This window comes from Eptesicus fuscus, chromosome 10, assembly GCF_027574615.1.
Source record: "Eptesicus fuscus isolate TK198812 chromosome 10, DD_ASM_mEF_20220401, whole genome shotgun sequence".
Taxonomy (NCBI): Eukaryota; Metazoa; Chordata; class Mammalia; order Chiroptera; family Vespertilionidae; genus Eptesicus; species Eptesicus fuscus.
In genome coordinates, this window is record NC_072482.1 from 61,589,644 (window position 1) to 61,616,415 (window position 26,772).

Consider the following 26,772-nt stretch of genomic DNA (forward strand, 5'->3'; position numbering starts at 1 on the left):
GAGCATAACCAAGATATATGCCAAATACACAGCAAAGACATTCAGGTTCTATCCCGTTCATTAAGGAGTACATCCACAGAGGAGCAATACTGGTAGAAAGCAGTTTTCTATTTACATTTGTGACATTCAATTCAAATAAAATAATTTCAATCTCATTATCACGAGAAATTACAAATGTCAGAGGTAGAAATTATCAAAATGAGCCCTCTGACTTTACTCATGAAGAAACAGAGGTGAAAGGTCTACAACCTTAACCAAGTTCACCATCCACAAACAGTGGCAGACCCAGGATTAGAACCCAAATTTCTCAGAGATGCACTCCAGGCTAGGGTTATTAGAAAAAAACACACTTGAAAAATGCACATCACTTGATTTATAGCCTTCACCTCTAGAAGTCTTCTACTCAGATGTGTGCTTAGTGAGAATATAATCATACAAAATACCTATCCTCTGTAATCTCTCAGTAAAATGAATCATCAGACCTTGCATGCAAGATCCCCTCTTGATGAAGATACCATCAGTAAGGGATCTTGAACCAACCTATAGTGCCAGTCAAATAGGATGCCTGTGGTATTACATTTGTCCAAATATATCAATTTATCATTAATATGGGTGTATCTTATTGTATAGAAGTTCTCCCTCAATACAATTAATTTACTAAAATAGTATACCTGACTTGATTCTTCAGTTTTAAACACAGGCCTCGCCCTAGCTGGTTTGGCTCAATGGATAGAGCGTCGGCCTGCGGACTGAAGGGTCCCAGGTTCGATTCCAGCCACGGGCACATGCCTGGGTTGTGGGCTTGGTCCCCAGTGTGGGGCGTGCAGGAGGCAGCCAATCAATGATTCTCTCTCATCATTGATGTTTCTATCTCTCTCTCCCTCTTCCTTCTTCTCTAAAATCAATAAAATATATTTTTTAAAAGAAATAAAATAAAATAAACACAGGCCTCAAAAATACTGGGACTCCTCCTGTAGACCTTGGTTCCCAACCAGTTCCTGCCACTGCTGTCACTGTGAAATATATCTTAACTAGAGGCCCGAAGCACGAAATTCATGCAAGGGGCTCGGCCCTCGAAGCCCTGGCTTCATCCGGAAGGCTGTCCAGAAGGTCGTTTGGCTATCCAGTCTAATTAGCATATTATGCTTTTATTATTATAGATTATATTCTTAGTGACCTCAAAGTCAGTTGGGTACATAGCCCTCTGTTAAAAAAGAGACAAACCTTTGCATGTGGCTCAGCTGGTTGGAGCATTGTCCCATATACCAAAGGGATGCAGGTTCAATTCCAGTCAGGGCACATACCTAGGTGATGGGTTCCATCCCCAGTCAAGACATGTAAGGGAGGCAACCAATCTCTCTCTCTCCCTCTCTCTCTCTCTCTACCCTCCCTCCCTCCCCCCTTCCCCTCTCTCTAAAATCAATAAACATATCTTCTATGAGGTTTAAGACAAAAAAAAAAGAGAGAGAGACAAAAGGTCCAAAATGGAGTCACTTGTGCCAGGCCCCACATCAGGAAACCAAGATTTAACACTTAATCTAATTACAGTTTCAGCCACTCCCAGAAATGTAATCTTTAACAGTCAATGTAGAATTACCTGGTCAGTAATAGTGAGGTCATCTGCATGATAGGCCCCTTCCAATACCCTTACTTGAAACAATGCATTCTTTGCTAATAATATCCTTTCTTCCTCTGCCCCCTTTCTGCCTTTAAAACCTTTTCTTCTCTATAGCTCAGGAGAGCTCCTTTTTATTTGCTAGATGAGTGAGATGCTGCTCGATTCATGAATAGTTGAATAAAGCCAATTTAATCTTTCAATTTAGTTAGCTGAATTTTGTTTTTTAACACTTTGAACTTAGGTTGGCAAATAACTTTCTAGATACATGTGTTTGTCAATACAAGCCACTAAAATTTTATGTCCAAATCAGGGATCATCAGAGCCCTGTCCCTAAGCTGAACCTCAGGAGGCCTCATAGGCCACTGTGAGTCTAACACATCTCCTTTGAAGTTGGTTCTCTTGGAAGTGTGATACTTAGCGCATCAAACAGCTGGTAGAGCATTGTGCTCTAACTCAGACAGGCGTACAGGACTCTGCGGATAGCTCCAGTTATCTGGCTATCACTGTGAATGACGGAAAAGCTGTCATGCCAGAAAAATCACAACCCGTAACTTAAAAACACTTCAAATATACCTTCTTAAAAAAATACCTCTTATGTTTTTAAGGTATGTATCACAGTATCCAGAGCATTGTAAGAAACGTTCTCTCGTCTCATCTTCAAAAGACCTGTGTAGAGGCAGCAGGACAGGAGTCACTGCACATGGATGACATCCCCACAATCAAAGGCCTCCAGACTACAGACATGAATGGCTAAGCCACAGATGACTGAGGACCCGGCTCTAAGGAACTAGTTAGGGATCAGAGGTCTTCAACAGGAATCCTAAGTGTTGTTCTTCAGCATGACAAGATCTGTAATTGTCCAAAATCACCTAAAATTGCAGGTTAGAAGATAACCAAGCCATACTTTACTTTTTCATAGTTAGCTCTGCAGTCTGAAATAAATTAAAATGATTAAGTCATATTAAAATATATACTGCATTCTATCATAATTCTGTAAGTAGAATGTTAATAAGTTAAATGAAAAACAATGAATAGAAATTCATTTGATTAGCATGGGACAGTTAGAATGAAAACTAAGTTAAATGAATCTCTAATTTAGATCTCATTTTAGCAAGTTTTTTTAAACTTTCATATTTTTAAATATGAAGACTTGGTAAAAATATTAGCAATATTTAGATATAAACAGGATGAAATGTGGATTACTCTTTTTTAAAATAGAGGAGCATCTTTCACATATTTCTATTAGGGCTCTACTTTGTAAAGCAGAAGAAGGTAGGAAGAGTATCAGGCTACAAGAACTCTGGGGAAGAAAGCAGTTTAAAGAAAGGGCATCTTAGGATTGCTGATGGAATCCAGAAAGAAAGTACAGGAGCTTCTACAGAGGGAAATTAGGAGAAATTCAGGAACTCTGGGCTAAGAGTAGGAAGTCAACAACCATATAAAGTACATATCATTAACCTCATATTACAAATGAGTAAACTGAGGCTTAATCATCAAGATTAGCTATCTTAAAAATAAATTTTTTTAAGTCTAGGATCTCAAAGCTCCTATATCATGAGAACTGCACAAGGCTAAAACTATGAAATATTATTAAAATGCTTGCAATGTGCATGATGGCTACAGTAAGATTTTAAGGATTTCTTTTAGGTATAACACAATTACCTTCTCAGGCCTGTTTAGCAAAAATACAATTAAAAACTTGTATCTCCTTGTCAGACAAGGTATGAAGGAAGCTGTGCTGCACAGAGATTCCTAGACAATTCTCCAGCTTCCAAGCACTTATTTTAATCAAAGTATCACGATTAACAGTACAGCACTTTTTTTCACAACTGCATAGAAACAAAGGGCCTTCTTTGAACATTCATTCAAATCTTTCATTCAATAAACACCTAGCATTTATCATGTGCCAGGTGCTAAGATAAGAAAATAAAAAATACGAGTTTAACTTATAGTTCAGTTTATGTCATTAATTCAGTAGCAGTATTCTGTAACTAAGGAGCCATAAATCCACTTAACAATATTATCCTTTAGCCAGCATTTCTCTACCCTTGCTAAAGAAAAATGTGCAATTACCAGATGTTTTGCTAAAATGCAATTCAAGTAACTTATGAGCAGAAACAATATGCCAATGCTAGGAACACAAAAATTAGTGAGATATGATCCTTGCTCTCAAGAAACCCATAATTTTGAAAAAGATATACTATATCTTGGCATTCTTCCAACCTAGCAGAATAGTAGTCTCATAAAAATGAGTCACACTATATTTCATCTTCTTACTCTTAGCTACATCCTGCTATAAAATTACAATACATCTTTTCCCTCTTTGTGTTTACAAGTTCCAAATGTTTATAGACTTATGTCTCTACTTCACTGTCTCTCAGCCAAGATGAATATATTTAGCTTCTTTTCTCCTTTCCTTTTAAAGCAATTCCTCAATATGAGTAATCTTTTTGGTGACTTTAAATAGTCTATTTCTGTGTTAAACTCTAGGATCAAATGACATAATTAAAATACTGTTCCAGACAGGAAATCAATCACAATGAAAAACACCAACCTCGTTGATGATGTAATGCTTCAGATTTTGTAACGTGTGTCAAGTTTAAAACACTTGTTTTTATTTACCTTTTAAGTTTTAGGAATTATACTAATTACATTAAAAATTTATATTCACTCTAACCCTTTAATTTAGAGATGGTACATACTCTGAAACAGTTGTAACTAACAAATAATGTAAAGCCAGATTTCTTACAGTAATAGGAAATGAAGCATTAAAAAAAATTACTTGTTGACTAAAATTGCAAATCTACTCTTAAGCTCACACAAAAAAATAATTTTTCAAATGTCTCCAACATGCTCCTTTTAAGATCATATCTATACTTTGTATTTCTTTATCTACTATAGAATATATGTACAAAGTAAACATACAACTTAAATCTTCTATCCTGGAAATACTTTGGCAAAACCATGACAATATGGTTCAGGTAACAGAACTCACAATCAATGAAAAGAATTGAGTAGTGTGTCACAATCTAGATTCCTATTGGTTCAAAAGTTTCAAATCTTATTAGAGTTACTTACATAAGGAGTAGAAGCATTTGATAAATGTGTGGGTAAAATATAAGCAAGTGCCATACTAGGTCAGAACCATGTTCAGAACATATTTTCAAGATTGTGTTCATGCTATGGATAAGGTAACATTCATCCAGGGAAAATTAATTCTCTTGCTCACAAGCATTTAGCACTTAAACACAAACAAACTCCCTAGCCTGATATTTAGGGCCTTCTTCAATAAGGCTCCAACCCATATCTTTCTAGTCTTACCTCATACTACCCTAATTCAGCTTATCCATTTTTGAGCCAGACAGAACTACACAACCTTTTGGGATAATTTAAGTGCTTTCCCATCTCAGAAGTTTCACAGTCAATACTCCCATAGGTTAACTTCACCCCTTAAATTTCTATTTAAATTCTACTCACCCTTCAAAGTCCAGGTCAAATGGTACCTCTCTGAAGCTTTCCCTTATTCCCCAACTCAGAACCTTTTCTAACCTTGAAAGCATTTAGGTCTGTACTTCTCACATAGCCATGACCACATTCTCTCTCATCTATCTTACAGTGTAACTGTTTATACCGGTATGCATGTCATATTTCTTCTCTCAAACTAAATGCTTACGGAGGTCTTTGATGCAGTCATAGTTGTACTGTCCCCCTCCAGGCTTGGCACATATAAAGAAATGGTAAGTATTTATTGGAGACTGTATTGAAATGCAAAATATATGTTACTTGATCCAAAAACATGCCATAATAATATTCTTACTGATCTTCATTCACTAAAGAAATGGTTCCTCAGTACCCATTGTGTACTGGAATAGTGATATACCAAATGAATCTTAAACCCTACTCTCTCAAGAAGTTTATGGTCAACAGCATCTTCTAGAAATCTATATAAATTATTATGATACTAATAGATAAGTGCCAGAAGAGAAGTAAAGATGAAGTACAATAGCAACCAATAAGAAGGAAAGATGATTTCCAAATAGAAATGGATATGAGGGTAAGTTTTAATGTCTGTGTGGGTCCTGAAAGATAAGTAGTATTTGAATATGTAGAGATGGGGTAAGGAGTTTTAAGACCGGAGAAATAAAGGCCATTCAGCAGGAAAGCTCAGGAGGATACAAGAAACAATCAATAGTTCAATGGAACAGTGTGTAAGTGAAAGATTATATGGGTACATATTTAAAGAAAATATTTAAAGGCAGTTGGAGATACATCTGATAAGATCCTAGAAGCCAAATAAGGAACTAGAGCTTTAGTCTGTAAACAATGAGGAACTATTTCAAAGTTCTTGAACAGAAGCTGAGGTCAAAAGGTCTAAAGTGGACTGAAAGGGAAAGGGACTATTGACAAAGATTCAAGTGAAGAGGCTAAACCCAACTACAAGAAAGAGATAATAAAGGCCTAATCTAGGAAGAAGGCACTAGAGATGAAATTACATTAACAGAGGAGATATTTTAGGCAAATTCTAGATATGGAGTGTAAGGGTCTGCAAGGAATAAAAGAAGTTTCTAGGCTATGAAGAAAGTGGTGCCACAACCAAAATAGAAGGCACTAAAGCAGCAGCAAGTCTGGATGGGAGAAAACTGAGTCCTGGTCATAATGAGTTTTAGTGCCAGTGAACATTAAGGTGATAACATCACAAACTAAATGTGTTAATCTATGCTATTTAGAATAAAATATAGGCATGTCTCATTTTATTTTCCTTCACTTTATAGACTTTGCATTATTTACACATTGAAGGTTTGTGACAACCTTGTATCAAGCAAGTCTATTGGCACCAACTTTTCCTTTTCTTCCTTCCTTCCTTCCTTCCTTCCTTCCTTCCTTCCTTCCTTCCTTCCTTCCTTCCTTCCTTTCCTTCCTTCCCTCCTTCCCTCCCTCCTTCCTTCTTTTTTCTTCCTTTTTTTTTTTTTTTTGGAGAGGAAATTGCAGTTCTAGTTTTTCTATTTAATCTTTATTATTGAAAGTATTAAGATGTCCCCCTTTTGTCCCCTCTACCCAGTTCCTGCCCTGCCCCGGGCCTTACCACCCTACTGTCTGTTTCCATAGGTAATGCATATATGCATATAAGTTCTCTGGTTAATCTCTTCCCATCCCCCCTCCCCTCTTCCCTCTAAGATTCGCCAGTCTGTTCCATGTTTCCATGCCTCTGGTTCTATTTTATTCATTGGTTTATTTTGTTCATTAGATTCCTTGTTCGTTTATTTTTATTTTTAGATTAATTGTTGATAGATATGTATTCATTGCCATTTTACTGTCCTTATTTTTGTTCTTCCTTTCTTTTCTTAAAGAATACCCTTCAACATTTCATGTAATACTTTAGCTTTTTCTTGTCTGTGAAGCTCTTTACCTGACCTTCAATTCTAAATGATAGCTTTGCTGGGTATAGTAATCTTGGTTGTAGGTCCTTGCTATTCATCACTTTGAATATTTCTTGCCACTCCCTTCTGGTCTGCAAAGTTTCTGTTGAGAAATCAGCTGACAGTCACTTGGGTGCTCCCTTGTAGGTAACTAACTGCTTTTCTCTTGCTGATTTTAAGATTCTCTCCTTGTCTTCAACCTTTGGCATTTTAATTATGATGTGTCTTGGTGTGGTTCTCTTTGGGTTCCTCTTGTTTGGGACTCTGTACTTCCTGGACTTGCAAGTCTACTTCTTTCACCAGATAGGGGAAGTTTTCTGTCATTATTTCTTCAAATAGGTTTTCAATATCTTTCTCTTTCTCTTCTCTTTCTGGCACCCCCATAATGCGAATGTTGGTATGCTTGAAGTTGTCCCAGAGGCTCCTTACACTACTTTCATATTTTTTTATTCTTTTTTTTTTTTTTTTTGGCTCTTCTATAATTGGGTATTGTTGTTTTTTTTTTGCTTCCTCATATTACAAGTCGTTGATTTGATTCTCAGCATCCTCTACTGCTGATTCCCTGTAAATTATCTTTTATTTCAGTTAATGTATGCTTAATTTGATTGATCCTTTTTCATGTCTTTGAAATTCTCACTAAGATCTTTGAAAGTCGCACTAAGTCCCTTGAAGCTCTCATTAAGATCCTTGAGCATCCTTAACCACTGTTTTAAGGTTTGTTTGCTTCCAATTCATTTATTCTTTTTCGGGAGATTTCTTCTTTCATTTGTGACATGTTTCTTTGTCTCCGCATTTTGGCTGCTTTCATGTGTTTATTTCTATGTATTAGGTAGAGCTGCTATGTCTCTTGGAATTGGTAGAGTGGCCTTGCATAGTAGGTGTCTTGAGGGGCCAGTGGCTTAGCCTCCCCAGTCACCTGAGCTGGGCACTCTAGGTGCGCCTTTGTGTGGGCTGTGTGCACAGTCTTATTGTAGTTGAGCCTTGATTGCTGTTGACATTACTGGGAGGAGTTGACCTCCAGGCCAAATGGCTGTGAGAACTAGCTGCAACTATAGTGGAAGAGTTGCTGTGCAGGAGGCAACCCTATGGAGCAGGACTTGCTTCAGTGGGACTTTGGTGTTCACTGAGTCTGTCCCTTGAGTGTGTCACTCATGGATGTGTAGAGTTGTAATCTGCTATTGTCTGAAGTTGTCCATTGGGTGCACTGGCTCTGGGGCCTCCTGGGCAGTGCAAAGTCAGCCACTGACTAGGGCCACCTGGCAGGAGCTACAGAGCTATCTGCAAATGGCTGCTACCTGTGTTAGGCTTGGAAGTACCCAGGCAAGGCCAAACTGTGAAGCAAGGCAGGCTGTTGCTAGTGCCGATTCTTGCTGATGTCAGCTGCTGCTTGTTTGAGAGATTTTAGAAAAGTCTGAAGACTGAGCCAGGACAGGTCTTTCATATGGAAAAGCTGCAGCAAAGAGCTTGGGTGGGACTACAAATTGGATGGGGCATAGTCTGAGGAAATCACCAGGGTTAACAGTGTGAGCAAAACTGATGAAAACTTAGATATGGCTGCCAGTCAGCTCTGCAATGGGGGAGGTCTCAGCATAGAAACAATGACCCCTGGGAGCACCACTGTCTGGGAGAGAGCCACTCCCAAGTTCTTGCTCCAATGCCAGACAATCCAGTTCCTCCCCATATGTCCCTGAATCCCTCCAAGCCACTGCCCCAGTGCTGGAGTTCAGAGGAAGTGGGACCATGTAAGTTCATGTATAGGCTCTTTAAGAGAACTGCCTGGGTCTCCAGCAGCCTCCGTGTCACTCAGCTATAATCCCTGATTTTTACAACCCGAAGTTACGGGGGCTTCTCTCACGGCACTAGAACCCTAGGCTGGGGGTCTGGTGTGGGGCTGGGACTCCTTGCTCCTCACAGGAGGCCTCTGCAGTTGAGATATCCCTCCTGATTGAAAAAAATACCACACATGGGTGTTGGACCAAGCCATTCCACACCTCCACCCCTCCTACCAGTTTCAATGTGCTTTCCTTACTTCTCTAGTTGTAGGACTTCCATTCAGCCAGATTTCAGGCAGTTCTGAATGATGGTTGCTCTGTGTTTTAGTTGTAATTTTGATGTGGTTGTGGGAGGTGGTAAGTACTGGTGTTTACCTATGCCACCATCTTGGTTCTCCCTGATGCCATCTTTTCAAGAGCATCTGCTTAGTTCATGTCTGTGTCACATTTTGGTAATCTCACATTATTTCAAATTTTTTCATTATTAGTATATTTGTCATAGCAATCTGTGATCAGTGATCTTAGATGTTACTATTATAAGTTGGGGGAGGGTACCACAAACCATTCCCATATGAGATGGCAAACTTAATTGATAAATGTTGTGTTTTGACTGCTCTACCTACAGACCATTTCCCTGTCTCTTTCTCTCTCCTCAGCCTCCACTTATTCCCTGCAACACAATACTGAAATTAGGCCAATTAATAACCTTACAATGGCCTCTTAAGAGTTAAAATGACAATGGAGATTGGGAGATAAAAATAGAATTGTGTTACGATGGCCCAGCCGATGTGGCTCGGTGATTAAGCATCGACCTATGAACTAGGAGATTATGGTATCAGGGTACATGCCCAGATTGCAGGCTCGATCCCCAGTGTGGGCGTGCAGGAGGCAGCCAATCAATGATTCTCTCTCATCGTTGATGTTTCTATCTCTCTCTCCTTTCCTCTCCGAAATCAATAAAAAAATTTTTTTTTAATTGCATTAAAAAAAAAAAAAAAAAAAAAAAAAAAAAAAAAAAAAAAAAAAAAAAAAAAAAAGGAGAAACCAAGATGGCGGCATAGGTGAAACACCTAACCTGCAGCCGGGCACAACAATTTCAAAGGCACAACTAGAGGTCAGAACGGACATCGTCCAGAACCACAGGAGAGCTGGCGGACTGAAATGCCCACAGCTGGGGGGAAGGAGAAGGCCACGGGGACAATCGGGGGAGCCGTAAAAGCCTGAGGTATGGAGAAACTGGCGGAGACACGAGCACGCGCGCCTGCGGGGAGGATGGAGCCGGAGAGGAAGGGGCGGCTGACGGCCTGGCCGGCGTTCACTGGCAGGAAGGAGATAAAGGCTCCGGAGTGTGCTAAGCGCCGGCTCCGACTGCACTGAGCGCCAGTTCCGGGCGAAACCCTGGGAAGCCAGGCGCAGGCTGGGGGAATGAATCTGGGCTGTGGGGCACAGGCACAGAGGAGCGGGGGAAGGCAGAGCTCCAGAGGCACGCACGGGAAGGGGCGCAAAGGACGGACTGTTGCCTGCGCCACTGAACTGCCCTAGCGGGAAGGAGACATAAGCTCAGGACCGTGCTGAACCCCAGTTCCGACTGCACTGAACCCCAGTTCCGGGCGAAACCCTGGGAAGCCAGGCGCACGCTGGGGGAATGAATTTGGGCTGTGGTGGCGGAGGCACAGAGAAGCGGAGGCACAGAGAAGCGGCGGCTCCAGACGCGCGCACTGGAAGGTGCGCAGAGGACGGACTTTTGCCTGCGCCACTGGGTGGCCCTGCTGGGAAGGAGACAGGGACGCCAGACTGCGCTGAGACCCAGTTCCAACTACACTGAAACCCAGTTCCAGGCGAGAATCTGGGAGTCCAGATTCATTAGGGGAGGGACTGGACTGTTTGGCAGTGGGCGAAACTCCAGGGCGCGTTTCTCTCAGAGGTGTTTGCAAGGAATACAGAGGGACACAGACACAGGAGCCTCATAGGGCGGGGCTGACAGGAAGCCAAGGTTGTAGGCTCCACCCTGTAGCTCCGCCCCAGCCAAGCTGAGCAGAAGCTTTTTCCTGCTGAGTGCCTCAGGTAGTGGCTGACCCACACTACATTGGAGACCCAGAAACGAGGGCATCTAGTGGTTGGTGGGAGATGACACCAGATTTCAATCACTTGCATAAGGGAGGCATTCTAGAGGCAGACTCAGTGAGCGCCAAGGCATTGCTGCATCAAGACCCGGCCCACAAACATGTCTCCTGCACAACAACTCTTCCTATATAGTCAAAGAGGGTCCTCACGGCCAATTGGCCTGGAGGACAATTCCTCCCAGTGACACCAACAACAATCAAGACTTAACTGTACAAAGGAGGACCAAGATGGAGACATAGGGCGCCAGCCTGATCGTTGCCTACCACAACAATATTGAGACTACGACGGGAGAGCAGAGCAGACACCAGCCAGAAAGACCGGGGGGCTGGCTGAGCAGATGCTCTACAACTAGAATAAAAGAGAGGGGTACGCAGGATGATGCTGATGCCGGTGACCCAAACTCCACACTTTAAGAACTATGGCTCAGGCGACACAATGGTGGCCTGGAACGTGCTCGGCGCAGTTCCCCCGGCGGTCTCCGGCTGAGGGGACGGCTCCACTCGCTGCTGAGCACGGACAGACGAGCCCCTGGGAGACATGGGGAGGGAGACTCCGTGCTTGCTGACCTCCGAGTCCTTCAAGAATCTCAATGCCCCGAAGTGGCCAGGTGCGCACGCTCAGCGACTGGCCACCGTTGCAGACCCAAGGGCCGACGCAGCGACACCGGACCAGCCCACCGCCGGGCACCGGGCACACCAGAGCCTTGCCGAGCCCGCCGCCCAACGAGTTCTGCGGCAGCCGCCCTGGAGCTCTGAGAAAATGACCGAAGGAATTGCTGAGAGGGAATTGACCAACAGGAATTGGGATCAAGAAGACGAAACCCCGCTGAGACCCGAGTCCAGGCGAGCCTGCGAGCCTCTGGGCTCAGATGTGGTCACACGCCTCTGGGTCTAGGTGAGGCCTCACGCCCCTGGGTTTGGGTGAGGCCACGCGCCCCTGGGTCCAGGTGAAGCTGGATTCCGGGTTCGGGTGAGGCCATGTGCCCCTGGGTCCGGGCGAATCTGAACCCTGGGTCCGGGTGAGACCGTGGGCCCCTGGATCCGGGTAAGGCTGGGTCCCGAGTACGGGTGAGGCCGTGAGCCCCTGGATCCGGGTGAGACCACGCGACCAGGGGTCTGAGAGAGGTAACACGCCCCTGGGTCCGGGTGGCTTCGTGCACCTAGGTCCAGGTGAGGCCACGTGCCCCTGGGTCTGAGAGAGGCCATGCACCCCTAGGTCCGGGCGAGACCATGTGTCCCTGGATCCGGGTGGGGCCTCGTGCACCTAGGCCCGGGTGGGGCCGCGTGCCCCTGGGTCCGGGGGAGGGCAGGCGTCCCTGGGTCCGGGTGAGACCGTGAGTCCCTGGATCCGGGTGAGGCCTCGTGCGCCTAGGCCCGGGTGAGGCCACGTGCCCCTGGGTCTGGGGGAGGCCAGGCGTCACTGGGTCCGGGTGAGACCGTGTGTCCCTGGATCCGGGTGAGGCCTCGTGCGCCTAGGCCCGGGTGAGGCCACGTGCCCCTGGGTCTGGGGGAGGCCAGGCGTCCCTGGGTCCGGGTGAGACCGTGTGTCCCTGGATCCGGGTGAGACCTCGTGCACCTAGGCATGGGTGAGGTCACGTGCCCCGGGGTCTGAGAGGCCAAGCGTCCCTGGGTCCGGGTGAGACCATGTGTCCCCGGATCCGGGTGAGGACGAGTGCACCTAGACCCGGGTGAGCCCAAGTGGCCCTGGGTCTGGGAGAGGCCAAGCGTCCCTGGGTCCGGGTGCGACCATGTGTCCCTGGAGCCGGATGAGGCCTCGTGCACCTAGGCCCGGGTGAGGCCACATGCCCCTGGGTCTGGGAGAGGCCAAGCGTCCCTGGGTCCGGGTGAGACCATGTGTCCCCGGATCCGGGTGAGGCCTCGTGCACCTAGGCCCGGGTGAGCCCAAGTGGCCCTGGGTCTGGAAGAGGCCAAGCGTCCCTGGGTCCGGGTGAGACCATGTGTCCCAGGATCCGGGTGAGGCCTCGTGCACCTAGGCCCGGGTGAGCCCAAGTGGCCCTGGGTCTGGGAGAGGCCAAGCATCCCTGGATCCGGGTGAGACCATGTGTCCCTGGATCCGGGTGAGGCCTCGTGCACCTAGGCCCGGGTGAGCCCAAGTGGCCCTGGGTCTGGGAGAGGCCAAGCGTCCCTGGGTCCGGGTGAGACCATGTGTCCCAGGATCCGGGTGAGGCCTCGTGCACCTAGGCCCGGGTGAGCCCAAGTGGCCCTGGGTCTGGGAGAGGCCAAGCGTCCCTGGGTCCGGGTGAGACCATGTGTCCCTGGATCCGGGTGAGGCCTCGTGCACCTAGGCCCGGGTGAGCCCAAGTGGCCCTGGGTCTGGGAGAGGCCAAGCGTCCCGGGGTCCGGGTGAGACCATGTGTCCCAGGATCCGGGTGAGGCCTCGTGCACCTAGGCCCGGGTGAGCCCAAGTGGCCCTGGGTCTGGAAGAGGCCAAGCGTCCCTGGGTCCGGGTGAGACCATGTGTCCCAGGATCCGGGTGAGGCCTCGTGCACCTAGGCCCGGGTGAGCCCAAGTGGCCCTGGGTCTGGGAGAGGCCAAGCGTCCCTGGATCCGGGTGAGACCATGTGTCCCTGGATCCGGGTGAGGCCTCGTGCACCTAGGCCCGGGTGAGCCCAAGTGGCCCTGGGTCTGGGAGAGGCCAAGCGTCCCTGGGTCCGGGTGAGACCATGTGTCCCAGGATCCGGGTGAGGCCTCGTGCACCTAGGCCCGGGTGAGCCCAAGTGGCCCTGGGTCTGGGAGAGGCCAAGCGTCCCTGGGTCCGGGTGAGACCATGTGTCCCTGGATCCGGGTGAGGCCTCGTGCACCTAGGCCCGGGTGAGCCCAAGTGGCCCTGGGTCTGGGAGAGGCCAAGCGTCCCTGGATCCGGGTGAGACCATGTGTCCCTGGATCCGGGTGAGGCCTCGTGCACCTAGGCCCGGGTGAGCCCAAGTGGCCCTGGGTCTGGGAGAGGCCAAGCGTCCCTGGGTCCGGGTGAGACCATGTGTCCCAGGATCCGGGTGAGGCCTCGTGCACCTAGGCCCGGGTGAGCCCAAGTGGCCCTGGGTCTGGGAGAGGCCAAGCGTCCCTGGGTCCGGGTGAGACCATGTGTCCCTGGATCCGGGTGAGGCCTCGTGCACCTAGGCCCGGGTGAGCCCAAGTGGCCCTGGGTCTGGGAGAGGCCAAGCGTCCCTGGGTCCGGGTGAGACCATGTGTCCCTGGATCCGGGTGAGGCCTCGTACACCTAGGCCCGGGTGAGCCCAAGTGGCCCTGGGTCTGGGAGAGGCCAAGCGTCCCTGGGTCCGGGTGCGACCATGTGTCCCTGGATCCGGATGAGGCCTCGTGCACCTAGGCCCGGGTGAGCCCAAGTGGCCCTGGGTCTGGGAGAGGCCAAGCGTCCCTGGGTCCGGGAGAGACCATGTGTCCCTGGATCCGGGTGAGGCCTCGTGCACCTAGGCCCGGGTGAGGCCACGTGCCCCTGGGTCTGGGAGAGGCCAAGCGTCCCTGGGTACGGGTGAAGCCAGATCCTGGGTCCGGGTGAGACCGTGCGCCCCTGGATCCATCCGGGTGAGGCTGGGTCCCAGGCCCGGGTGAGACCACGCGCCCCTTGGGTATGGGTGAGGCCACGTGCCCCTTAGTCCGGGTGACGCCGTGCCCCTGGGTTCGGCCGAGACCAAACCAGAGGGAGTCGGACCTCCATTACCACCATTTGTCCACCATCCAGAGCTGAGGGGTCAGTGCTGACATGTACACATAAGGAACTACTGGACATTGAAATTGGGTCTCAAAAGAACTGTTGGTCCAGGGGGAAGCTCGCTACAGATTGATTCATTTGCCTGTCAGCATAACTATTATTGCTCGTCTCACATTCAGTTCTTATTAGTATATATCTAGTGACAGATGATCTCGCTCATCTAGGGGAAAGGATGAACAACATAGACTGAGGAACAAGAACAGAACCAGAAGCAAGGAGGCATCGATCGGACTATCGGGCCTCGGAGGGAGGATAGGGGAGGGTAGGGGGAGGGTGGGGGGAGGGGGAGAGTTCAACCAAAGGACCTGTATGCATGCATATAAGCCTATCCAACGGTTAAGTTCAACAGGGGATTGGGGCATGAGTGGGGAGAGGGGTGGGATGGGAATGGGGGGATGAGGACAAATATGTGACACCTTAATCAATAAAGAAATTAAAAAAAATAAAAATAAAAAAAAAAAAAAAACAATAAAAAAAAAAAAAAAAAAAAAAAAAAAAAAAAAAAAAGAGTTAAAATGAAAGAAAGAGTTGCATGTCTTTCACTTTAAATCAATAGCTAGAAATGATTAAGTTTAGTGAGGAAGGATGTTGAAAGCCAAGATACATGTAAAACTAGGCCTCCTGTGCCAAACAACCAAGTTGTGGTAGAAGTAACTGCAGATATGGTAGAAATAGGAAGAGAACTAGAAGTGGAGCCTAACGATATGACTAAATTGCTATAATCTCATAATAAAATTTTAATGGGTAAGGAGTTGCTTCATATGGATTAACAAAGAAAGTGTTTCTTGAGATGGAATCTACTCCTGGTGAAGATGCAATTAAGATTGTTGAAATGACAAAAAGAGCTTAGAATAGTTATATTCTCTACTAGTTATATTCTCTATTGATAAAATGAAAGATTAAACTTAATTGATAAAGCAGCTTCAGTGTTTGATAGGACTGACTCCAATTTTGAAAGAAGATCTACTGTAGGTAAAATGCTATCAAAGAGCATCACATGCTAGAGAAATCATTGTGAAAGAAGGAGCAAGTCAATGCAGCAAACTTCACTTTCGTCTTATTTTTTAAAATTGCCACAGCCACTCCAACTTTCAGCAACCACCACTCTGCTCAGTCAGCAGCCATCAACACTGAGGCAAGACCCTCTACCAGTAAAAAGATTTAGGGCTCACTGAAGGCTTAAGATGATGAGCAACATTTTTAGCAATGAAATATTTTAAACTATGGTATGTACATTGTCTTTTTAGTCATGATGCTATTACACACTTAACAGACTATAGTATAAACGTAACTTTTATATGCACTGGAGAAACAACAACAAAAAAATCACTATATTGCAACAGTCACTTTATTGCGGTGGTCTGGAACCAAACCCACAATATCGCCAAGGTATGCCTGTATATAATTTTGTGAAAAAAAGGAGATGAGCTGAAATTAGTTAATTGTCAATAAAAGATTCTGATTGATGATTCAAAAATGACTGTGACCTCAAAAATATAACTCACATAGGTTACATTATTGCAACTTAAAATCTAAAACCATTCATGTAGGAGGTTTTTAATCTAAGAACATCATCACATACCCAAGAATCAAAACCATGCTAACTCATGGTTAATAGTAAAGTGGATATGTGGAAGTCTTTGAACCTTTCAGTTTAAAATTGAGGTACAATGTGTTTGAACGGTCAAGTCAGATGAACAGGACTGACTGACTAGGTAGCAAGGGGTCCTAACTAGGTCTCCTTGTGTACTAATATTTATTCCTTTCTATAATAAGTACTTATCCTCAATTAATAAAACTGAGTTGACTTAGATTGATATCTACCATATACCTAGCATCTCCAAAAGCCTAAGAAATAAATTATTATGAAATGATTTTTGTGGGGGGCAAAATAAAACTTCCAATTATAAACTCATGGGTATTACAATTATTCAGTTCCCACTGCCTTTCCAGAACAACATAAATGAAAAATGACAATGCAAAGAGGAGTAGCATATAATTTGACATTAATAAATGTTTGCTTTATGTGTACTGAATAAAAAAGTAAAATCAAACATTTGAATCGTGGCTAATTAGCCTAATAAATACATTCCACCTTTGAGATTTATTCATTTATTTATTGTGAATACCAATAACAACATTCGATTTACTGGATGAAATGTCATTATTTCAGTTTAGCTCATAAGAAAAAAAAACAACAATGAGAATTTAGTTTTTAATTATTAATGTTTTTACTAATGATAAGCAATAGTAAAAAAAAACAAATGTATCAAAAGGTACTTTTTTCACATATGACTATCCCATTAACATTATACCAATCGCTTGTTGAAAATCACACTGATATTTTATAGCTATGCATACATATAATGGAAGAACATACACCAAATGTTAATAATGGTAAATTTTTATCATAGGTTTATGAATGGTTTTTCTTTTCTTCCTTTTTGCTTATTTTCAAAATTTGCTATGTTTATCATAATTGTAGCAAGAAAAAAATATCTTTTAAAAGAAAGGGGGAAAACATTAATTTTAAATAAACATACTTACCAGATCTCTGTGAAGCACCCAATTTGCATGGAGGTAATGGATACCATCAAGAATCTGATAAAGTAATGATTTAACCATAGATCTTGGCAACTGCATGGGCTTTTTATTTGCTTTTGATGCACGGTGAAACTTAATAATATGCTAAAAATAAAAAAAATACTATAACAAGAGTCTTTGTCATGTCAATAATACATAAATAAGACCGTAGTAAGTTCTCTATATTTTAAAAAATACTTATTAAAGGCAATAATGACACAAAGAACAATAATTTGAATAACAAGGCCAACCAATAAAATGGAATTGATATTGGGGGTGAATGTGACAGTTTTAATGGGGTATAATGACTAGATTTACAGAAATCATTAAGATTTTCATTAAATAGGACCAAAGGGTTCAAAAGGATTGATATTTAAGAGCCTACTTAAAAATAGTACTAGTTATAGTCTCTACTGACAAAATGAAAGATTAAAAAAAGAAAAAAACTGTAAATCTTTACTATTCTATAAAAAGTTAGCACATAGTGCATTTGAGTATCACACTGACTACATGTATATTTGAATTGTTGTCAAGTTCCACCTTCTTTTGGCACATAACGAAATTAGGAGATATTTCTAATAGTTACTGGAAAGGAAGAAGGAGAAAAATGGAAATTTACTTTTTAAATAAATAAATTGGATCACCATAATCTAATTTTTATGTCCACATGTCATATTGTGTATTATAAAAGTACTAGAGGCCCGATGCATGAAATTCATGCAAGGGGCTCAGCCCTTGCAGCCTCAGCTTCATCTGGAAGGTCATCTGGAAGGACGGGAGGTGGTTCGGCCGTCCGGTTTAATTAGCAGATTACGCTTTTATTATTATAGATTGAGTGACAGGAATGAAATTCTACTTGCCTCCCACACCACCATTTCCACCTCCATCTCCACCCCACCCTTGTCCATAACATGCCAAAATGAGTACTGAATATCCACGAAAAGAATGGAGGTTCTTGTCAGTATCTGCAGTAATAGCATTAACTCTGAAAGTTACTCCAAGACCTATAAGTCTGTTGAAGTTATTCCTAAACAGATTTATAACTGACATATATGACAAACCACACTATATTAAGTCAAAATTTTATTATCCAAAATTTAAACTTACTGCCAAGTTTGAATTTTTTTACTTTTAGAAACGCCTCAGATAATATGTTTAAATGCCCTGAATACTAACTTTAAAAGTTTGGAATTGGAATTAGAATTTTTGTCTCCCATTATATATTGATAAAACACCCCTAATATTTGTAAAACTACATAAATACTTCTATTTGGAGGAGTCAGTTTTAAATGAGAAGATGCTGAAAGAAATTAACCTTATCTTAGAAAGGGAAACAAACTATTAGTACATAATTGCTTAAATTTGAACTACTGTGTTAGCACAAAAGAGAGCAAAATTCACTAGACATATTAGTAAACTACCATTAATTACTTGCATAAAAGTATAATCTCCCACTCATTAGCATTGTGGGAAGTGAAATTTCTGGTTATTACAAATACTATCTTCTCAGTAAAATAAGATGATAACGTGTATTGCTCAAATTCTTTTAAATCTCCATTTATATTTATTATATTTGTTTTGAACTACGATCAACAAAGCATGTTGTCCTTTGTATGAATTAGCAATATGTAGTGCATCCATTTATTTCTCTGTTCCTATATAAAAGTTCTAAAAAGAAAGTGATTCTAGACTTACCCACAAATCATGTTCTGCATAGTCAAACAGCAGCCACACCTTCCTGTCACTGTGAGAAAGGAACACCTTCTGCAATGCGATCACATTGGGGTGCTTCAATTCTCGCAAAAGCTGCAGGCAAGAGGAAGAGTCACTATTCTGTTAACAAGGAGGGGAGAATGATGAATTTCCTATAACTTTAAAATGCAATTTTTGCACATTTAGACAATCCAGATAAGCAAAATAAAAGAAAAAAATACCACTCAAAAATACCATTACTCAGAGATAAGCTCTGTCAACATCTTGGTGCATATCTTTCCAATCCATTTTCTGTGTGTGTGTGTGTGTGTGTGTGTGTGTGTGTGTGTGTGTTTAAAATGAGGTCATTTTAAAATGGTAAAATGTGAAATAGTAAACAAAAGTATTATCATATCACTAAATAATTAAATATATTTTGGTATGTGCATTTTTTTTACTAGAAGAAAAGCTTCTTGAGAGGCAGGAATTGTGTATTAACATTGTTTATATCCACCCTAGACAGTATGTACTCAATAAATATTTGACAAAAGAAGGAAAGATAATTTAACAAGCCCTTCACTCATCCATGTGTAAAGCGTGTGGCTTCAGCTTTTAGAAAAGTAGTGAATATAAGGGAATGACTCTTATACCCACTGATAAAAATTGGTGTGAAATGGTCCTTTAAATAGAGCAAAGGAAGAGGACTTCACAAAAAAGAGCTTCAAGCTGGACTCCAATAATGACAAGGAAAGACAGACCAAACCAGCAAGTGAAAAATTAGCATTGGCACATATATAAGAGGCAGATGCTTCATTAAATATTTAACAACAATAACATTAGCTGCTCAAGGTAAGAGCCCGATAAATATGCCTGCCTCAGGCTATCCTTAACCAGGATTCAGATTTAACAGGTACAGAGAAACATACTCAATTTGAATAATATATTGAATGCCTTTTAAATGTGAAACTCTATGGAAGATGCAAAAAAAGAGAGAACAAAACTTCTATCGAATACTTTCTATGTGCAAGATGACTATACATAAATGTTTTCTCTCATTTAATCTTTTATAACAACCCTATGATGCACACAGAACCTGATGTTCGGTGTAATAAAAGTATCTTGACCAAAACCAAACACCCAGAAAGAGAAGAGATTTGCTTTTAAAAAGATCTGCCTGGTTCCAAAGTTCATGCTTTTTCCACTATGGCTGAAGTTTGTGTCTTCAAAGTCCAGAACGTAGTGAGGAAAACATACAAACAGATCAACGAGGCAAAAAAAAATAAACTGCTTATCCATTCTAGTAACTTTAAATGAGTAAAGTATACCTTAAGTGCCTGTGCTGGAAACATGTAAAAAGAAAAAATCTTCTAAAACTCCATCCTAAGGAACTTTCATAGACTATTTCCCAGTTGCCTAATTCTTTACTACTTTCAATGATAGATTTCCTAGTTCCTCAGTTCTCTCATTTTGGCTCTGCACCTCAGCTCTTTCTCTTCACCTACACCTTGACAACTTTGCTGGAAAGTGTTCTATCATCTATGATCTGAGCAGGATTCCCAAATATGACTCCCTGAGTTCTTCTCCCTCCAACACACATGCCCTGGAACACAGCTAAGAGGTAAGAGCTGGGATAGGCTGGGCTGCACCTAGCCAGCCATCCACTTTTTACAGCTAGTCTCTGTATTTCCTGGGGATCTAGGTGGGGAAAAGGAACTGGAAGAGAAATGACCAAGGAAGAACTAATAGTCCTCCCTTGGTGGGGAGGGAGACAGGGGTGATTAGATGGATGTTGGTTCAGCTATCAGCTTCTATTTCTGTTCCCACTGCCTAAGAAATGTTAAACAACCATACTTCTTGCTTCAGATGCAAATGTTACACATAAAATGATCCTAATTGATGACTGACATTTTGGAGGGATGCAGAGTTTACTCAGTTTTCTGCTTTTGAATGTTTTTGGCTCCCAGACTGAGTAATATGCATGTTTAATGACCCCGCTTGCAGTACTTGGATCCTGGTAAGAGGCCTTGCTCTAGGCACAACTAGTCTCCCTTTCTTATGACTCCTTGGTATTGGTCAACTTAGACAGTTTGACTTTATTAAGTCTCTACCCAAAATATGTTCTCTTTGCTGCCTGCAATGGAAGGGAAGTTGAAACTTACTTCTGCATCTAAATCAGGCTATTAAAACGCCAAATGTGAGCAGAGAGCCTAGACCCCACACGTCTGGGAGAGAGGATATCACATGGAGCAACGAGTAATCAATACCTCTAGAAATTATGTTTTCTATAATTATAATTTGTTGATACCTTTACAGGGAGTCTACCTTAAGTCCCATGTTTAGATATTATTTTGAATAGGTAATACATTTACATGGTTCAAAACTCAAAATTATATAAAAGGACAGATTGAGATGTCTCATTACCACTTCTGCTCCCAGTGACTTCAGTCCTTCCTGCCTCCTACATCAGCGATTTTCAACCTTTTTCATCTCATGACACACATAAACTAATTAATAAAAATCTGTGGCACACCAAAAGGTATATATTTTTTTGCTGATCTGACAAAAAATAGTATAATTTTGATTCATTCACACCAGATGCCTACTGTTGTGTTGGCTGTTGTCATTTTTTTTTTGATTTGACAATCTAAGGAAAAAGAGTCAGTGCCCCTGACTAAATAGTCAGGTACTGCATGTTTTAAAATTTTTGCAGCACACCGGTGGAAAATCGCTGTCCTAGATAACAATTTTTATTGTTTGCTAATCCTTCCTGTGTTTCTTTATCCAAATAAAATATAAATATATATTTTTGTCTGCCTTATTTACACAAAAGATAGCACTTTACCTTTTTTACTTAATCTATCTTGGAAATCTCTCAATATCAGTAAAATATTAGTACTAGAAATCTTTCTATTTCTTCCAGCTGCATGGGATTTCTAGGTCACCTTTTTTTATTATTGTGGTGAAATATACTAACATAAAATTTACCATTTTAACCATTTTTTAATATACGGTTCAGTAGTATTTAAGTACATTGACACTTCGTGCAACAATCACTAGCCTTTATATCCTTTCTCCAGAACTTTTTCATTATCTGAAACTGAAACTCTGTACCTTAAACATCTCCCTTTTCCCAGCCCCTGGTAACCACTGTTCTACTGTCTCTCATAAATTTGATGGTGTAATGTAAAGAGCAGAAACATAGCTCTCTCTAGCTCAGGGTGAGATATTTAACCTGGTGTAGAAACTGAAACCTGGGTACTATGAGGGCATTTCCTGAAAGGGCTGTGAATCCAATAAATGCTATAAAATCCTAAAGAAAATTATTTACAGGAAAAGGGGACCAAGAGGAACACACCTGAGGAACTAAAGCGGGTATTAATCCAATCACTGATTACTTTCAAGGCTGGTGTATTCATAAAATGCTAGGCCCTAAACAACTGCCACACAAAATTATAGTCCTTACCCCTATTTACTAAAACAAAAAAAATTAAAAAGTAAATTCCTTTACCACTAAAGAAACAAAAACAGCAAACAATATAAATGTTCAATAATAAGAAAACTGACAAGTAAATTATGGTATATCCACATATTATAGCCTCAAATATATATGCTGAGGAAGTTTTTAGATCCATTAGAAAAGACTTGTGCTATAATATTGTGATGTAATATAAAAAGACAACAAAATATAAATGTTTTAAAACAGGAAATTTAATAAGACATTAATATAGTTATCTGAGTGGTGGGATTATGTGTGATCTTTCTGTTTTTCTATTTTACAAGTTTTCTACAATGAGCATTACCCTTATAATTTACACACACACCCCAAAAGATAGCCATTTCCAGAAATTTACCTGCTGAGATAAGGTATCATTGCACTATCACAGCTTCTCAGGCAGTTACACAAAGAAAGGAGATGAAAGGTACTTTCCTTAATTCTTTATTTCACCAAAGGACTTTAATCTCTTGCCACACAAATATTTGTACAACCTGACATCATACAACTATAAATATGTTTTAATCACATCTAAACAGGAGTTAAGTATAGCATCATTTTCCTTGAACAATCCCACACTAAATGACATTTCCTGTGCCAGATATTCACTGAGTACTAACGTGATCCCAGAGGAACCTAACGAAGAATATACAGTGAACATGCCAAAATTTTATCTGATTCCCCATTCAGGGTATTTAACTGACTATAAAAAGTGTCTAATTTCCACTGTCCTAAATTATAACAATCTAAAGTTACAATCCTAAACTTTTTCCTCTAAAGCACTAGTTAGGATCCTGACTGAATTTGGGGAGACTTGTGATAGATTAACGTTTACAGAATCCATTTGTATATTTATCTGCACATTTTCCTCCCCTTTCATTCCCATTTTCTGTTCTCTGATGTCCCCATGGATTCCAGATTCCTTTTCCAGGGTATCTGAATGGAGAGTCCTCTTGTACTTCAATAATTCACTTATCTCAAAGTAAATCAAATTTTCTATTTTTATTAGATGTTACAAGTAAAGCACTGAGTATATCATTTTTTTTTTTCAAAAAAAACCTATGCCACCCACCACCACCACAAATGAAAATGAAGCAGTGTATTTTATGGTAGATTTACTTAACTCCAAAATTCCCCAATATTCCTAAACTGAAATTCCCCAATATTCCTAAACTGAAATTTAAGAATTAGCATTTTGAAACCTGACACTTTTTTTCACACTTGTGACAGGACTTTTGGAAGCCAGTCTTTACAAGCACATAATAATACATCATAACCTTCCAGCAGGTGGCACTCATACCCTGAAAAGGGGTCTATAAAATAGTAACCCAGTCATGGTTCAAAGTGGCCTTAAATTTTTTGCTTTATTTTACTTTAGTGATACTGCTTAGGTACGGAGTCATAATTTTCAAGCACGTCTATGTTCCCCATTGTCACCCAGTAGATGTGATAATGAGGTAGCAGGTATAATGCAAAAAGTACAGGTTTTAGAACTCAGAGACCTGAGTTTGAGTCCTGACTTAATAGTTGTATGACATATGATTTCATTATATGTGGAATCTAAAGAACAAAATTAATGAAAAAACAAAACAGAAACACTCATAGACACAGAGAACAGACAGATAGTTGCCAGAGGGGAGAGAGGTTGGGGGACTGAGAGAAAAGGGTGAAGGAATTAAGGAATACAAATTAGTAGCTACAAAACAGTCATGAAGATGTAAAGTACAGCATTATGAATATAGTCAATATTGTAATAACTATGGTGTCAGGTGGATACTGGAAATATTGGGGAGAACATTTTATAAAATATATGACTGTCTAAACACTAAGCTGTATGCCTGAAACTAATACAAATAATACTGAATGTAAAGTGTAATTAAAAAAGAAAACTATTTTAAGTAGGACTAATTTATTACTATTTCTAAGAAACCTTCCCTGAAACTCCTAGTCAGAAATGGATGTGTCTCTTCTGTATTTCCATCCATACTGCATTTCCCTTAACATTGCCACTAACTGAATAAATTTATGACAAAGTTTAACTATTTATCTTCCCTAATAGATTGTAAGGTCCTAGAGTGCAGGCGGTTACGTCTGCCATCTCTACATTTCCACTGCTTTGTACAAGCCAGACATCTGGTAGGTATTCAACAAATGCTGCAGAATTAATGAGATCTAACTCCTATCTCTTCTAAAACATCCTATATTGACATCAGATTATCTTGCTAAAATAAAAAGTCTGATAATGTTAGCTCTCTCATTCCAAAATCTTAAATGACTTCAAAGTTAAAACTCTTAAACAGAACATTCAAAACCACCCTGGCCAGTGAGGCTCAGTTGGTTCAGTGTCATCCAATGCACCAAAAGGTCACGGGTTCAATTCCTGATCAGGGCACCAAACAAAAAAAAAAAGAACATTCAAAACCATCCACCCCAAAGGCTAAATCCATTTTTCCTACAAATAATTTTTTAGGGGGGAAGTAGGCTGAAACTCAAGATAAAACTGCTTAGTAACCCTAACATTTTAACCAAAAATGAGGCAGGTGTATAAGATACAAGTTAAGGACGAATGAGTTTTTCTCTGACAAAGGGGAATATCATAACTAGCATATGTTGTGGCCTTCACCTTAAGGATACACCCTAGGTAATCATCATGAATAAGCTCCCAAGGTCTCCACTGCACAGAATTCTGCCCATTATCTCCCATAAGGCCTTGCCCTAGAACTCAGAGACCTGAGTTTGAGTTATGGTATATCCACATATTATAGCCTGTAGGATGAGGCAGAAGTGTGATAGACAATACCCAGGAAAGGAAGACGGATGGACGGAAGGAAGGAAGGAAGGAAGGAAGGAAGGAAGGAAGGAAGGAAGGAAGGAAAAGAGAGAGAGAGAGAGAGAGGAAGGAAAGAAAAGGGAGGGAGGGAGGGAGGGAGGGAGGGAGGGAGGGAGGGAGGGAGGGAGGGAGGGAGGGGGTCAAAATGTATTCATCAACATTTAAGTGCCCAGCATATTCCATGCACAGGGAAATCAAAGAGGAGACAGATTAAACAAACAATTTTAAAAGTATAATTATGATGAGGCTACTAAGAAAAATACAGAATATGTCATACAATAGAAATAACCTAGTCTGAAAAGTCAGAGGAGGTGCTCCTAATGAAGAAAGAGGAAAATGAGAATCACAGAGCCTCAACCAGCAAGAAAGTATACTAGAGCAGGTTATTCTCATCACATCATGAATACACTAATTCTAAGAACTTCTTCACCATTCATTTTGTAGGAACAAATATCAAATGAAATCCTTACTTTATTCTAAATTTGCTATGGCAGATGTCTATCACTAGGTAATAGAGCACATCCTTTTTTCTTTCCAGATGAATATTTATAAAACCACCTAGCACAGGACCTGCAAAGCAGGCACTCAACAAGTTTTGTTGAATGAGAAAATGAAAGCAATAGTACATGAAATATGGCTTTTATGTAAATACTAGAGGTCCGGTGCACAGATTCGTGCACTGGTGGGGAGGCGTGGCCTGCAGGGATCAGCCTGCTGTAGGAGCGCATCTCATCCCAGTCAGCTGAGCAGCTGTGGACCCACTCTCTGAGCAGCTGCTGAATGAGAAAATTAGTTTGAGCTGATATTTTGGGGTAATGTCTTGGGTAAAGGTGTGTTCTGTGTCCTGGAGGAACCTGGCGGAGAGCTTTGCATCGCAAAGCCACTCGGTGAATGTCCTTGATGTGTGATGCCAGGTCGGTGATACCATTGGGGATGTTCAGGGCAGCCATCCTCCAGGATCCTCAGCCATCAGCACAACCTCCTCAGGGGGCCCACAGTCACGTCCCCTCTTGCCATCCACCTATGCCAGCTCCCCGTGCTCTTTCTAGAACACATCTTAGAGGGCCTGCATCAGCTGGTAGGGTCAGGCCAGAGTCTGGATTGTCACAGGTATTTGATAGGTGCAGAGACTCGGCCTCACCCTGGGCCTGCTAGCGGCTGCTCCTGCTGCGGGAGCAGCTGCTCATCCCAGTCAGCAAAGTGGGAGCGTACTGACCACCAGGGGGAAGCTCCTGCATTGAGCTTTTGAATAGATGGGAATATTTGCGTCATAGCGACTGGTTGACCAGTCGTTCTGGTCGTTCCACCGTTTGGTCGTTGGGCTTTTATATATATAGATGTTGGTAAAATGATATTCCACATTGAAAGAATGTTAATTTCAAAACTGTGGTTATCTTTTATATACCAGAAATGTGCAAACAAGATTAACACATTAAGTGCCCTGTCAGTCACCGGTGACTGACACTATACTTTCCATCCGGAAGACAAAACAGGCT

At 42.1% G+C, this 26,772-nt stretch overlaps 1 protein-coding gene across 2 annotated transcripts in view; it reads right to left on the reverse strand.

The window, feature by feature from the left end:
* CDK19 (cyclin dependent kinase 19) overlaps positions 1-26,772 on the reverse strand; it is a 116,371-nt gene that overhangs the window by 42,543 nt on the left and 47,056 nt on the right. The window contains exons 3-4 of one of the 2 annotated variants that reach the window (XM_008158430.3): positions 18,957-19,067; positions 17,226-17,366 (exon numbers count right to left, since the gene is read on the reverse strand). In XM_008158430.3, coding sequence (XP_008156652.1) covers positions 17,226-17,366; positions 18,957-19,067 — 252 coding nt within the window. Of the gene's footprint in view, positions 1-17,225; positions 17,367-18,956; positions 19,095-26,772 lie in introns of both variants that reach the window. The other variant, XM_054721656.1, reaches the window with a different exon arrangement.